Source organism: Schistocerca serialis, chromosome 1 (genome assembly GCF_023864345.2).
Source record: "Schistocerca serialis cubense isolate TAMUIC-IGC-003099 chromosome 1, iqSchSeri2.2, whole genome shotgun sequence".
NCBI lineage: Eukaryota > Metazoa > Arthropoda > Insecta > Orthoptera > Acrididae > Schistocerca > Schistocerca serialis.
Window position 1 is genome coordinate 659,437,033 of NC_064638.1, and position 16,521 is coordinate 659,453,553.

Below are 16,521 nucleotides of genomic sequence, written 5' to 3' on the forward strand. Positions count from 1 at the left end.
TCTTATTATTATGTTTCTTTCCGTCCTTTTTGTATGTTACACTGGTCCATTTATATTTGTTTGGTTCTTCCATATCCTCCAGTTTCTTTTTCTTTCATAATGGCGGCTGAATTTTTCATGGTTTATCAGTTGTATCACTCCACGCATTTACCAAAGTAGGTCCATCTAATCTGGAGTTTTTTCACATACACAACGCTTTTCACATTTCAATGCAATATTTTCCTGCTTTAGTAATATCAGTTCTGCTTTCCGAGAATCAATGTTACTTTGAAGAACACGAATGATTTCATCTTACGACTTGGTACAGATGTTAATCGCACATTTTTGTCACTTATACAGTCGAGTCATGTCCACTGAATATTGTAATGTATAAATTTCAGACTCACGTTTGCGTCTGCGCGGGGTAGCCGTGTGGTTTGAGGCTCCTTGCCACGGTTCATGCAGCAACCCCCCCATCGGAGGTTCTAGTCCTCCCTTGGGCATGCGTGTGTGTGTTGCCCTTAGCATAAGTTAGATTAAGTAGTGCGTAAGATTAGGGACCGATGACCTCAGCAGTTTGGTCCCATAGAACTTACCACAAATTTCCAATTTTTCCACGTTTGCGCACTTCTCGTGTAACCAAAAGTTGCATTAATGCACCGGATTCCTTTGACTACACATTTTTTACACTTTCTACATGAAGAACCATTTAATTTCAACTGATTTTGGAGCATCCTATCACCAAACAATCCTGCCGGTGCCATCTTCATCTTGTTGATGCAGTACAAATGCCTCATGCCATATCATGTTATTTAATGGAATGAAAATGTACCTTGTTGCTTTTAAAGAAGAGGTAATCTAGTTAAGATTAGAATACCGATGTTTTAGAGGTTTGCAAGTGGTTTTCTTTTAGTGAACTTAAAATTAGTTCAAGTAAGAGACAAAATATTTGCATTAAAAACAAAGTAATGGCTAAAAGAGGGAAAAAAAACTAGAATTGAAAATGGTAAACATGTTATTACTACAGCCACATACTACTGTGGACACGGACATACAACTACTTTGTCTCTTCTCATGTCCTGCTGTCCATGACGAATGTAGATCTGAACTTACAGAGCCTGTGTTTCTGTTTTCTTTTTTTAGGAAGATATGTATTCTAAATTCAGTTTAAGAAGCGAAGAATTGAAGGCAGATGCTTGAAACATGCATGATTCTCTGAGGCCCATATGAAAGATAATGAAGAACATCCTCAACAAAAAGTAAAGATCCATTATGAGGCAGCAAAGATAACATATAAGTAAATAAAGCATAATATGAAATAAACTACTTCGGTTCCTTATTGTAAATTTTGAATTTTGATCCTCAGCAAAATCTGTCTCTCCTAAGGATCTCTACAAATATGGTACTCTACAATTATCCTTTATGGATTGGTTCCATTTACCAATCCCCCACCCCCATCAACACAGATGTTTTAGTAGCTGAAAGGTTCAAAGAAACCTTGAGTCTCATGTCAAATAAGTACCTGACTCATTCAGTTCTGGTTAGTGGTGAGTTCAATCTATGCTCTATACATTGGTGAAAATACATTAAGTCGGTGGCAAGCATAAAATGATGTCCAAAATTGTGCTAAATGCTTTCTCTGAAAATTATTTTGAGCAATTAATTCAGGAGCCCATTCGAAAGTGTAAATGGTAGTGATAATATACTAGCCCTCTTAGCAACAAGTAATCCTCAGTAAGTAGGGAGCATCATGACAAATACAAAGGTTAATGATCACAAGGAGAGACTGAATATTGTAACATCCAATTTTACCAAAAATAAAAGTAGGTAAAAATGCACTTGAGCCATACTAAAAAATATAGTATTGGTAGAAATTGAGATATTCATACCAGGTACTTTTTTTTTTTTTAAGTCATCAGTCTTCTGACTAGTTTGATGCTGCCCTCCAAGAAATGCTCTCCTGTGCCAACCTCTTCGTCCCAGAGTAGCACTTGCAAACTACATCCCCAATTATTTGCTGGAAGTAACACAATCTCTGTCTTCCCTCTACAGTTTTTGCCTTCTACAGCTCCATCTAGTACCAAGGAAGTCATTCCCTGCTGTTCTACTTCTACCAGATGTTGTATCATCCTGTCCCTTCTTCTTGTCAGTGTTTTCCACATATTTGTTTCCTCTTTGATTCTGCGCAGAACCTCCTCATTCTTTACCTTATCAGTCCACCTAATTTTCAATATTCATCTGTTGCACCAGTTCTCAAATGCTTCGATTGTCTTCTGTTTCAGTTTTCCTACAGTCCATATTTCACTACCACACAACGCTGTGCTCCAAATGTACAGTCTCAGAAATTTCTTCATCAAATTACGGCCTGATACTAGCAGACTTTTCTTGACCAGGAATGCCCCCTTTTCCAGTGATAGTCTGCTTTTGATGTCCCCCTTGATCTGACCATCATTGGTTATTTTTCTGCCTAGGTAGCAGAATTCCTTAACTTAATCTACTTCATGAGCATCAATCCCGATGTTAAGTATCTCGCCGTTCCCATTTCTGCTACTTCTCATTATTTTTGTCTTTCTTTGATTTACTCTCAGTCCATATTCTGTACTCATTAGACTGTTCATTCCATTCAGCACATCCTGTAATTCGTCTTCAGTTTGACTCAGCATAGCAATGTCATCAGCAAATCATACCATACAACCCTTTCACCTTGAATTTTAATCCCACTCCTGAATCTTTCTTTTATTTTCATCATTGGTTCTTCTGTATACAGATTGAACAGTAGGGGTGAAAGACTACATCCTTGTCTTAAACCCTTTTTAATCCGAGCATTTCATTCTTGGCCCTCCACTCTTATTATTCCCTCTTGGCTCTTATACATATTGCATATTATCTGTCTCTCCCTATACCTTACCCATATTTTTCTCAGTATTTTGAATATCTTGCACCATTTTACATTGTCAAATGCTTTTTCTTGATTTTTCTTTAGTCTTGCTGCCATTATCAATCGCAATGTCAGAATTGCCTCTCTGGTGCCTTTACCTGTCCTAAAGCCAAACTAATAGTCATCTAACACACCCTCAATTATCTTTTCCATTCTTTTGCATATTGTTCTTGTCAGCAACTTGGATGCTTGAGTTGTTAAACTGATTGTATGATAGTTCTTGCACCACTTGTTAGCTCTTACAGTCTTCGGAATTATGGGGATGATATTTTTCCGAAAGTCAGATGGTATGTCACCAGACCCGTACATTCTACACACCAATGTGAATAGTCATTTTTAAGTACTCCAAAGCTCTTATAAATTCTGATTCTAATACTGGATCTCCTACCTCTTTTAAATTGACTCCTGAAGGAAAGACTTTCCTTGTCACCCCATCTGGTAAGTCTCCCCTGACCCGTGGTTCTGGATGACTTTTCTGAACTGTACCCCTCTCCCTAAACCTCTCCAGTCCTTTCCCCTCTTCCTTCCCCTTCAACTCTTCTGCCAGAAGAAGGAGCCACTGACTCTGAAAACTTGTAAAAGTTTAGCCCTTTTCAGTCTGAGATGCTTTTAACTGTTTCCACAATAAAACTCTGTCTTGAAATTTGGTAGACAATCCAAAGACAATCTGACAGTATGTAAGTTACACCAGCATCAAGATGCAATCGATACTTTCACTGTGTGATGGTAATGGCAATGTTACCAATGACAGCACTAGTAAAGCGAAGTCACTAAATACAGTATTATGAAAAGGATAGATTGCAACTCATAATATAGCAGAGATTTTGAGTTGCAGACAGGCACAACAAAGACTACTAAACAAAAAAGCTTTTGGCCAGAAGGACTTCTTCTGAATTACAAAACATACATGTATACATTCAAGCAAACATGGCTTACATCTTTCCAGAAGGCTTTTTATGCGATTCCTCACATACATCTCCTAATGAAATTGCATGCTTATGGAGTATCATCACAGTTGTATAACTGTGTTCAGATCATCTTGTCAGAAAGGTCATAGTTTTCAGTAATGGAGGGAAAGTCATCAAGTGATATCTGGCATTCCCCAAGTAAATGTTATAGATCCTCTGCTGTTTCTAATCTAAATAAATGATTTAGGAGACAATCTGAGCAGCCCTTTTAGATTGTTTGCAGATGATGCTGTCATCTGCCATCTACTAAAATCATCAAAAGATCAAAAACAAGTGCAAAATGATTTAGCCAAGATGTCTGTATGTTCCAAATAAATGGCAATTGACTCTAAATGATAAGAAGTGAGGCCTTCCACATGAATACGAAATGGAATCTCTTAAAGTTTGGTTACATAATAAATCACACAAATTAAAAGTTTTTGATTGAACTGAATGCCTAGGGATGACAATTATGAACAATATAAGTTAGAACCATCACATAGAAAATATTATGGGGATTACAGACCAAAAACTGTATTTTATTGGCAGAACACTTACACAATGCAACAAATCAACTAAACCGTCTGCCTATACTATGCTTGTCCATCCTCTTTTGGAGTACTACTGCATGGTATGAGGTCCTTACCAGTTAGGGTAGATGGAAGGGGAGACGACATCGAAAAAGTTCGAAGAAGGGTAGCTCATTTTGTTTTATCATGAAATAGGGGAGAGAGTGTCACAGATATGATATGCAAGTTGGGGTGACAGTCATTAGAACAAAGGCATTTTTCATTGTGATGCATCTGAAAATATTTTGTTGACTCAACCTACAAAGAGAGACATGACCATCATAATAAAATAAATCAGAGCTTCTACTTAAAAGATTTAGGTGTTTGTTTTTCTGACATGCTTTTCAAGAATGGGATGGTAGAGAAATAGTCTGAAAGTGATTTGATGAACGCTCTGCTAAGCACTTAAATGTGAATTGCAGAATAGTCATGCAGGATGTAGCTGTTTAACTGTGGATTTTGCTATTGGGGTTGAAAAAAATTATATCTCTGAATAGAAAAATGGGGTTAAATTCAAGATGTGGGTTCCAGTCTCGAAAGGCATATCATGGAAAAAGTCTTTGGTCTGATTCCTCTGGTGAACAGAACAGGAATACAAAACTTACTCTGATGTTGAAGACATTCTTTGACTTCACATTCTACACTGTAAACACTCACAACAAAGTTGCTTATATCTCATCTCAGTTTATTACCAAATGTCAATGATTTAGACATACTGAGTGTACATTGATGTAAATTATAGGTGATGATTCTAGTTATTGGAAACTGCCAATATAGAAGCAAGCCGAATATGGAAAAATAGCTAAAGAGGACTTTTTTAGACATGCAAGTTCAGAAAATAAAATACATATCTGGCACTGAACCTAAAACTATGACATTACAGATATTATTTATGTGTTCACCAATATAAAAAGATGATAGATTGCTACTCACTGTAAATGTGGCACATTGCATTGCAGACAGATACAACAAAAGGCCTATTGTTACTCATTTAACTTTTGGCCAAAGCGTTCTTCAGAAAAGGAAACACTTACACATTCATTCACACAACCAAACATGTCATACACACACAATGGCCATCTCCAGACTGGCCCAAGCTGCCGGAGATAGCACTCGTGTGCATGAGGTGTGCTTGCTTATGTGAGTGAATGTGTGTGTTTCCTTTTCTGAAGAAGGCTTTGACTGAAAGCTAAATATGTAATAGTCTTTTTGGTATGCATGTCAGCAACTCAGCATATCATCTTTACAGTGAGTATCAATCTATATTTTTCCTTATATTGTTGATATTCAAACCCAGAGTTTCCACTGTCTTATTTATGAATTTCACACAGTGACACCTAACTTGTTGATGTGTAACTATAAGAGTGCCACGAGTGTGTGTTAACAAGTGAACAGCCACTGACTGATGCTTTGCCCACTTTTTTAAAAGTCTCTTATTAATAGTGAAATTTGTGAGAAACAGAGGATTTGTGAGAAACAGAGGAATCTTTTGCACAGATCCCATTATTTTTGAATATGTAGTTACAACTAATTTTAAAACTCTGATTTTCCTATACAAAACTGTTGACTTTCTACTGCATTTTAAGCAAGTAAAACATGTTTTATCATATTTGTTATACTGAAATTGCATTTTCAAAGTTTTCTATTCTGTACAGATCACTCACTGCACAATGACAAATTCCATAAGCATGAATTCATTACCAAAAAGTGTCATGAAATTCAACTGGAGAAAAATGATTGCCACGAAATATACACAGAAGAAAGAAATATGAAGCAGGATATAAGTTATAAACTACTTTGACTTACTTGATTAAAAAGCAGAGAATTATCTCATGATAGACATTCAAGATGTATTGTCTGTTTGTACAGATCAAGTATCTGCATCAGCTGTTTATCATTCTCTTTACCTATTGAATTCTGTGTGTTCAGATAAAGTTGTTCTGTGACTACTGAGACAGAAGGCTTGTATAAACACATACATAGCAGATTATTAAAAAACACATTTTATTAGAAAAAAGATTTGAATTTGTATTGTAGAACAATTGCAATATTTACACATATTAAATACAAAAATATACATTTAAAAGAATTATACGGTCACGTTAAGTATGTACAGTCTTATTTTGTATGTACGATTGTGTTCTTTTGTACTCAAGAACCAGATGGAAAGAAATTATATGATAAGTTTATTCTATCTCTGTCCGGTTTCTAAGTTTGCCTTTCATACTCTTCTACTGCAGTCTTTTGTTCCACATAGCATGCTGGAAGTACAGGCGGCATAACCAGTGGACGATAATCTTCAAGAATAGAGTGTGGTCTCAATCCATTCATCAATGCTGAAACTTGCATTGCGTGTACCTTCTGGATCTCTTTTATGAAAAATATCTGTAAAACAGTAATTCATCTAAATTAATAAGATATACTGAACAGATAAGACTATTAAAATATGTTCTTGGATTTGACTTCATTTGTAGCTGCAGTCAGTCTCTGTTTTGAAATATTATCAGTGAACACTATAAAAATTGTGACTTTATTTACTATTTGCTTGAAATAATTCAGAATCATTTCTTACGTTTAATTTTGGGGCTTTTCAATACTCACAACAAGTATTTATTATCATCTATTGGGTGTGTTTTCCAAGACAAATTAATTTAATTTTTGCCACTGTACTGCAGTACACAGCATTTAAGAATAAGGTTGCACAGTATCACTGTACAAGGTTTCTGTTACATACATGACAAGAAAGTAATCATACTCTTACTTCTTCATATTTACACATGTTTGTTATGATTACATATGTGCAATGTTGTCTTTCAGTCTGTTATGTTAGTCGTATGATAGTATTTCTCCAAATGATGAAAATTATTAGTTTGATGCTTCATGCCCTCAGATTTACTAATGCTTGTTTGATCGTTTACCAAATATTACTTTTCTAGAGATTATGGAATGTTGCCTTTTTTGAGAGCTTTATACTTGATTTTCAATGTTCACATCAAGCAAGGCAGAGCACTGAATATAGCACTGGACTTACATTAGGGAACAGTGGGGTTCAAATCCCCATCTGCCCTTCTAGACTTAGGTTTTTCATGGTTTAGATAAAACACTTAAGGCAAAAGCTAGAATAACTTGTTTGAAAAGGGCAGCAGCTGATTTCCTGCATCAGTCTTCTTCAAACCAAGATTCTACTCCATCTACAATTAGATTTTCATTGATGACAGAGTAAACCATAGTCTTCCTTGCCTTTCTTGCATGACCTGCTTGATTTCCCTAGAGGATAGAGTCTTAGTTTTTGCACTGTTGGTATTATAAGGCCTGACATGGAGAAAACAAGACTGCTTACATTATTGAGGAACTGTTTTCATAGCATATTGCTGCTCACCTTTGATGAGTGGATCACCATTATAACAAAATAGGTGCCAATAGTGGAACAGCTAAACAACCACATTATGAAGAAATTTTGGGAAAACTGAGTGAACACTTCAGCAAGAAGTAGCCCCATACGAGGCACTATGAATAATTTTGAATTAGAATAACTGTCTGTCCATATTTCTTTATCATTGAAACAAATTATGAATATTTATGAAAACAAGAAAGAAAAACCACACAATTCTTGAACATTCAAAGAACTAAATCTTGGAAAGGATCTTAGTGTAAATGAACACTTTGTTAATCACTACTGCTTAATAAAGTATTTGCCGCAAGACTAGTTGATAGACTACTGAACTGAATATGAAGCACTTGCAACTCAGCTGAGTATAGGTATGAAATATTAATTCTGGAACACCATGAACAACATTTATTTTAGAATAAACCAGATTACTGTTGCACATGTGCAACAATCCAAACATGTACTGAAACGAGACAGGTACAATCATTACAAGGTAGGTATATCAAACCAGCTTGGTCGGTAACTAAGTGAAGTTTTTGTCAGAACCAAACAGTAATAGTGTTGTGCTACAACAAAAGGAATGTAATCACAGTGCTCCTGGTGGCCAGCGCGTGACAACTTTGACAAACAAATCAGCTGGTTATCAATGTATGTTGATGTCTGCCACTTCAAACTTATTTAAACTAACAATTTTCATTTGTTTAAAAAAAATGTAAGCAATTAAGTAGATCCATTGAACCAATGTAATGTCTCCATAAGTTACAAAGTTACAGCATCTAATACCTTAATCTGGGAATTATGTGAACATGCAAACAGTTTCAAGAGTGACTACTAATTTGCCAGTTATACAATATGGTTCTTTTTAGCTGATGTTCAAATTCTCTGAATGAATAATGACATGATTTGGTACATAGAGTAGAAAAATATCAGATTCGTCACATTCAAACTGGAAGTACTCCTCTTGTATGAGAGAACAAATGCCAGTGTTGTTAATATTTGTTATTACTCTTGTAATAATGAATGAACTGTGCTGAATTGGTGAGGTATCATGATGAAAATATGTATATAATCAAATGATGTGATCCCTCAAGTTCTCTCTGTGTGACTTATTAATGGAAGACTTACGGGTATTCAGCTGACTAGTTGTCTCCTTTTTATTTGCCTGCAATTGAAACAACTCATCTGAATAACCATAAAACCTAAAACCACCATTATTTATGTAATCAAAATCAAGACCAGTTCAGCTCTGAAGCTCAATGGGGGTTATATAATATGTAGCCCTCCATCACCCATCTGTGACGAAGGTTTTGGTTTCCAACTGCAAGATGGATTTGAAGATACGGTTGTCAAAAAGAGACCACCACTCCACTGGACTTCTTATGAGAAGTCAATGAAGCTATCGGAAATCGAGAGCCAAAGAGGCGAAGACTGGCTAGACTGTTCATATTTATCACGTTCTTGAGTGATCTCGAATGTTCTCAGAAAAAGAATTAAAATAAAGATGAAGTGAAGTGGGCCCTTTTCAGCTGGTAGATTAATGTGAAAAATTCAGCACCCTTGGTTTGTGGAGGGAAGATGAATAGTGTTTATTAATTTTGCTCCATTATTCAGGCATATTTGAATCCAGAAGGTGAGGTTTCACACTACAGTTTATTGTAAGTATAAAATTACTTTAATTAAAAAACTCAAAACTGATTAATAATTAACTCTAAAAGCACTTGCTGCAACTAGATACAATTTTTATTTAAAAACCATACATTATGTTTAAGGAAATTATTCCCATTCTCAAATGCATTTTATCATACAAAAATGTCTAAAGTCTAATGTTTTCTGTGAGCTGTCATATTTTTTTTGTGATTTCAGTGATTTGAATGAGCTGCTGATCACCACTTACACATGTTGCTTACTATCCAGTGTAACACAAAAAAACTGTAGTGAAATAGATGAGAAGTACAATGTGAATAACTAATGCCTGTCAGTAGCGGAGAATAATCCTATTCTATCATTACAACTTATTTTATGAATACATTTTTGTTGTCTTACATAATGCACTTAGGTCTCCTTGATATTGTATGACTTCAAAAACTCATGGAATGCACCTACATGAAAATTACATCTAATGAGTTCAGTAACATGTATATACGCTACATGTTAATAATTAGTGCGAATGCATGGTTGATTGGTTCACTGGGTGGTTGGGAGGGTAGGGTTAAGGGACTAAAATGCAAAGTCATCAGTTCCCCCATCTGAAATTAATGACCTCAGCCAGAAATCTGATTAAACTGTGATAGTATGTAGGAGTGGTAAAACCAAGCCATTGAGAGAAATGTTGAGCTGGACAGCATGCCAGAGAGTAGATAAGGGTCCCTATGGCACAACTGCAGCGATCCAAGACAGTAATGGTATAAACAATTGCTTGTAGCTGTGTGGAGAGGGAAAATGTAACAGCAAAACGGAGAAAGCTGAAAATGTAAGGAACTACAGTGGGACAGACAACACTAAAACATGGAGAGGGCGATGATGAGGTTGTAGACTGTGACCTACATCAAACACATAAGTCACAACAGACAGCACACCGGTCTGATGGAGACTGCTAGCCCATTGATGGTGACAAAGAAGAGTGTTAAGACTCAGCATGAACTCTTTAGGGTTGCCATTCTCATGCACCTGTGTGATGCTGACCTCTAAACTGGAACAGTGAGATGTATAAAAAGTAATTGGTGAACACTGAGAGCCCCAGTCATGGAGGGTATGTAAAATTTAAAGACATCAAGTGGAGGTGTACACTGAGATGACAAAAGTCACAAGATAGTGATACGCACTTGTACAGATGGCGGTAGTATTGCATATTCAAGGTGTAAAAGGACAATGCATTGGCAGAGCTGTCATTTGTACTCAGGTGAGTAGTGTGAAAAGGTTTTCGAAGTCATTATTGCCACACAATGGAAATTAACAAACTTTGATAATGATAACTGAAACAGCACATGGGACATTCCATTTCGGAAATAATTAGGGAACTCAATATTCTGCAATCTACAGTGTTAAAAATGTGCTGAGAATATCACATTTCAGGCGTTACCTCTCACCATGGGCAACACAGTGGCTGACAGCCTACACTTAATGATTGAGAGAAGCGGCATTTGCATAGAGTTGTCAGTGTTGACAGACAAGCAACACTGCATGAAATAACTGCAGAAATTAATGTAGGATGTATGTCAAATGTACCTGTTAGGACAGTTCAGTGAAATTTGGCATTAATGGACTATGGCAGCAGATGACCGACATGAATGACTTTGCTAACGGTATGACAACGCACGCAGCACTTCTCCTGAGCTCATGACCATATCGGTTGGACCCTTGAGAGCTGGAAAACTGCGGCCTGAACAGATGAGTCCTGTTTTCAGTTGGTAAAAGTTGATGGCAGGGTTCGAGTGTGGAGCAGATCCCATGAAGCCAAAGTCCCAAGTTGTCAACAATGCATTGTGCAAGCTCCATAATGCTGCGGGCTCAGTTTACATGAAATGGACCAGGTCCTCTGGTCAAACTGAACCAATAATTGATTGGAAATGCTTAAGTTTGGCTCTTGGGAGACCATTTACAGCCACTCATGGACTTCATGTTCCCAGCAATGATGGAATCTTTATGGCTGACGATGCACCATGTTCACCAAGCCACAGTTGCTTGCGACTTGTTTGAAGAACATTCTGGACAATTTGAGCTAATGGTTTGGCTACCCAGCTCACCCGACAAGAATCCCATTGAGCATTTAAGGGACATGATCAATAGGTCAATTCATGCACAAAATCCTGCACTGGCAACATTTTCGTAATTGTGGACAGCTTTAGACGCAGCATGGCCCAGTATTTCTGCAGGGGACTTCCAACAACTTGCTGAGTCCATGCCATGTGAGTTGCTGCACTACACTAGGCAAAAGGAGGTCCAACACGATATTAGGAGGTACCCCATGACTTTTGTCACATTAGAGTATGCCTTATGTAGACCAAAAAGACTGCAATGTGACACTGTAGATTTAGAAAAGGCCTATTGGACTGCGGTTTTCAACTTAACCATGTGATCAGTTATATGTTGCACCTCCCAGAAACCTCACTGATGGGGAGCCAAAGGACCACATGATTTGAGAAACCAACAGAATCATCAGGCTACCATCCTGTCAAACAGTTTGCCAAGCAAGTTAATGAAGCTAATAGGTTGGCTTCCGTCAACTGACTTGTTTTTTTGCCTGGCTTAAGGACTGCATTAATAACACTCACTCTCCATTGCAAAGGGAAAACACCTTCTGGCCAGGTATGGCTAAAGACTCTTTAAAGATGGAGTCTGTGAGTCACATTCAGATGGTGGAGCACCTGCCTATGAATTAAATCAGGGCCTTTGGTTTTATGAGATGAGTCAAGAGCCTGAAGTAGTTCCTAGTCAGTGAAAGATTCATTATATATTTCAAGGTTACAGAGAGTAAAGGATTGGCAGATTTCTTCAACTTTTTTTTTTATATGGTTGGAAGGTAGTCATGTAAAAAGAGGATGGTGACACTGTTGCAGTGTGGGCCATTATGCGTTCAACAAGAACCAATACATCATTAGAAATACCCACCATGAAGAAGGCGGCCTAGAGCAATTGTTGATCTTTAGCAGCTCGGTAGGCTAGCAGCTTGGCCCACAGCAGGGACCAAGAGACATAGTTCCCCAGGAGACATAGCCCTTCTTTTTCTCCTTAACAACTAGATGGGTGTGGGGGAAAAGCTGGTGCTGCAGGAAGCAGCAATAAGGAGGATACTACCTCATCCATTCGCTAATTTACTTGCTGGCTACCGGAGGTCAACACTGAGGAAATGCAGGGTTGGGGTTCAGCCATTCACCCAGTTATGGTAGTGGCAAAATTTGATAACAGTGAAACGGGATATAAGCATTTGTACTTTTTCTGGCTTCAAAATATGAAAGGTGACTGGAGACCTGAATTCCTTGGATTTTATATTCCTTAATTAAAGTAACATACTATGCAGATTTCAGGATGGTAGATTGGATGACTTCACACAACTGACACAGGGTGGTGGTTGCTCACATGGGAAGTTTTCATGATGCGGCAAATCTCGGTCTCCACAGTTGAAGACATATGCTCAAAGCATTAGCATTAAAACAGTGCATTAGGGATGGAAAATACAGCTCACATCACAACAGCATTTCATTGTATTAACTTTTTCAGGAGGTGAATACCCCTCAGAAATGAGGATGAATGCACTGGTGTCAACTTTGCTGTCTGGTGGGGCCATTAGTACACGGTGTATGAAGTATACCACTCATTCCTCCAAGATTTTGTGTAATTCTTCATCTGTCTGCAGTGTTAAGTCCCAATAAAAATTAAATGCTATACCATGTTTGGGCTCTAACGGGTGCAATGGTGAAAAATTAAATTGCGTACCATATTCAAGCTCTAATGGAGTGCTATGGTGAAAGGTACGACAAGACACTAAGTTCCTTGCAAGAGAGTGATGCTTGAGACAGGGTATGAGTCACTGTTTTAATTAACACGGAACCACTTCATAGCTTACTAAGTGAAGAGATTTCTTCAAAGACATTTTTGATATTATCGACAAAGAAATAGGTTTAGTAGTAAGAAAGGATTTTTCATCAGTCCAGGTGCAAACCACGAACTAATGGGAGTAAGTTTCTGCAGTTCGCTTGATTTTGCTTATTTATAGAGACTACCAGAGCATTATGGCCACCAGCTTGTAACTTAGATCTTTTCACTGCACATGATAACCACCTGATGCTGCCTACTTGGTTTGAAGGCACTCCCCATGCGTGCCACCCAATCTGAGCAAAAGCCTCCTAGCTTGATGGCCACTGCATGGAGTCCCAGTGCTCCTAAAAGGACAGGCACTTACTCCTTGGCATGCAGAGGGAGGTAACAGCTCGGGCATCAGAAGTGTGATCCCTACATAATCAGGGGGCTACCACCATGAAGGTAACCAACAACTGTCCACATGGAGCGCCTACAATGCTGGGTACTGAGCGATCTTCCCCACACAGACCACATTTCTATAAATTATTTTTTTTTTTTAAAGTTGTGGTCAAACTCAGATTTGGGAGGGGGGTCTTAACATTAAAAAAAAAAGTTGACTGAATTGAGTATTATAAAATAACATTTGGGAAAAGAAGTGCAGAAAAACTATAATCAGTGTTCTATAGAATAGTTACACTGTCAGCAATAAAGCTGTTGTACAGACCAGTCTGAGGGAAGATGTAGTGAGAAATAAAGATAACAGCACAGGAAAGGAAGAGGTACTGCAATGGCTTGGTGCCTCGTGTTTGTTACGCAGGTACTCATAAAAGAGTAGTGATTCCTCTTGGAGGTTGTGTATGCATTGAAGATGTTGACAGGTGCCATCTAGAATCCAACACACTAAAGTGAAGCTGGTCCATTTGTTGCTGATAGTCTGACATATTGAGTGTAAAGACTTGGTAATATGGTAATGGCGCAGCGCATAAGCATTACGTTTTGTAACAAAATGTGTAAAATGTCTTGGTTGATGCGTGTGAAATTGATAAAAGATGGAACAGAAGCTGTGTGCAGATAATATATTTACAACTGTTTGACATACTTTCATGGTAGGAAGGAAACCATTGGTTACTCATTGCATTTGGGTTGAGGAGGATTACCAGGTTGGTTGCACCAATAATGGCACCCATTTAACAATAGTTCATTTATTAACCTTAACACATACAAGGATCACAAAGAACTGAACTAAACATGGTGGAACAGCCAAAGATAATGCTTAGAGTCCTGCCCCCCCCCCCCCCCCCCACTGTACGACAGAGTACTCGTGAGAGGCCGGGGGGAGGGGGGGGGTGACTACTATACTGTCGGCAGGGGTGGTCCGCGGGAACTGGACCATGGTCAGCTCGACAGTGACGTCGGGGAGCTGTGCGGGTAAATGTTGTGAAGGAAGGTTCAGCCACCGAACCTCGAAGTCGTTGAAGCGAGCCGGGCATCATACTGGGCATGCTGGTCGTGTGGCAACAGGTGGGCCAGTGGTTTGCGAGTGGAACGGAGCGACAACGACAATGTCTCCAGTGGACGTGGCGAATACACGAACCATGTCCAGGGGGGAGGGGAACACATTTCACCAGCTGGCAGGGAATGGTGGAGGTTGTGTCATGAGCACTGGACGAAGAGAAACACATGAGAAACAGTGTATAATCACACAGTATTATTGAGATGTCATGGATTATGTCCAGGGAGACAGGCACAAACACCTCGAGCGAGGGCACATTCAAGATGGGGGGGGCGTGAGAAACCTCGGCAGGGCGAGGCAGGCGATGGTAGAGAGGTCGGAGGTCGAAGGGACCGGCGAAGGGCCCGGCGGTGAGGGCTTGATCGTAGGTAAGCTCGACGTGGGGAGCATGTGGTTACTCGACAGAGTGCATGAGACTGGAGTAGAGGGCGAGGTCAGAGGAGAGCTCGATGATTGGAGCTGGAAGTCACTTGACAGAGTGTGTGAGACCAGCGTAGAGGGCGAAATTGGAGGAGAGTTCAACAATTGGCGCTGGAAGTCACTCGATCGAGTGTGTAAGTCCGACGTGGAGGGAGTGGTCAGAGGGTCGTAAGCCAAAACAGCGAGTGGCGTGGTCGTGGCCTGAAGGGGGGTAGAAGAAGGCTCGACATGAGCAGGCTTAAGTCTGTTGAGAGAGACTGTAACAGCTGAATGTTTCATCTGAATGTCATAGGTGTTGGCTGAGCGCCGGAGAACTCGGTGCAGGCCAGTATATGGAGGTTGGAGGGGAGCATGTACAGTGTCATCTCGGAGCATGATGTACTCGCAATTGTCCAGAGATTTCGAGACGTGAACCTTAGGGTGGGAATGGCTGGTGGGCAGAGGGATATGGAGGTTGATAAAGTGGCATCTGACGCGGTCCACAAAGGGAGGTAAGTCAGACTGAGGGAGATAAGCGGAAGGGCTCACAAGTTCGCCAGGGAGAACAATGTTCTGACCATATACGAACTCGGCTATTGTGCCTTTGAGGTCTTCCTTATGGATCACACAAATGCCGAGTAGCACAAGGGGAAAGGCTTCCGTCCATAGAGAGTCGTGGCATCGAAGAGCCACCTTGAAAGTGTGGTGCCAATGCTCGACTAGCCCGTTACTTTGCGGGTGATATTCAGTGGTACTGATGCGCCGGATGCCATAAATGTTACAAATCTCGTTGAACAGGGCCGACTCAAATTGTCTGCCCCGGTCAGTTGTGATGATAGCCGGATATCCGAAATGCGATACCCATGACTCGACAAAAGCTCAAGCAACAGTTTTTGCCGTAATATTGGGGAGGGGGACAGCCGCGACCCAGTGAGTTGTTCGGTCGATAGACGAGAGAACATAACGAAAGCCGTTAGAGGGGGGGAGAGGGCTGACAATGTCAATATGGATATGCTGGAAACGCCCAGGGGGGGCTCGAAAAGGCGCAGAGGGGGGATGAAGTGTGCTTGTGTACTTTGCAGCATTGGCACGCGATGCAGGAGCGTGCCCGTTGCTGGCAGACCTTGTTGACATTTCTCCACACAAAATGCTCCGCTACGAGGCGGGCAGACGCACGAACACCGGAGTGGGCTAAATTATGCAATGCGTTGAAGACAGCTTGACGAAGCGTGGTTGAGATGAGGGGGCGTATCGTGCCCATACTGTTGTCA

General features: G+C 39.6%; 1 protein-coding gene across 2 annotated transcripts in view; it reads right to left on the reverse strand.

The window, feature by feature from the left end:
* Nucleotides 1-6,420: 6,420 nt before the first annotated feature.
* Nucleotides 6,421-16,521, reverse strand: part of LOC126479379 (calpain-A-like) — a 236,800-nt gene continuing 226,699 nt past the window's right edge. For both annotated transcript variants that reach the window (XM_050103781.1, XM_050103780.1), the window contains one exon: nt 6,421-6,818. In XM_050103781.1, the coding sequence (XP_049959738.1) occupies nt 6,733-6,818 (86 nt within the window). In that variant the 3' untranslated portion in view covers nt 6,421-6,732. The remainder of the gene's footprint in view (nt 6,819-16,521) is intronic.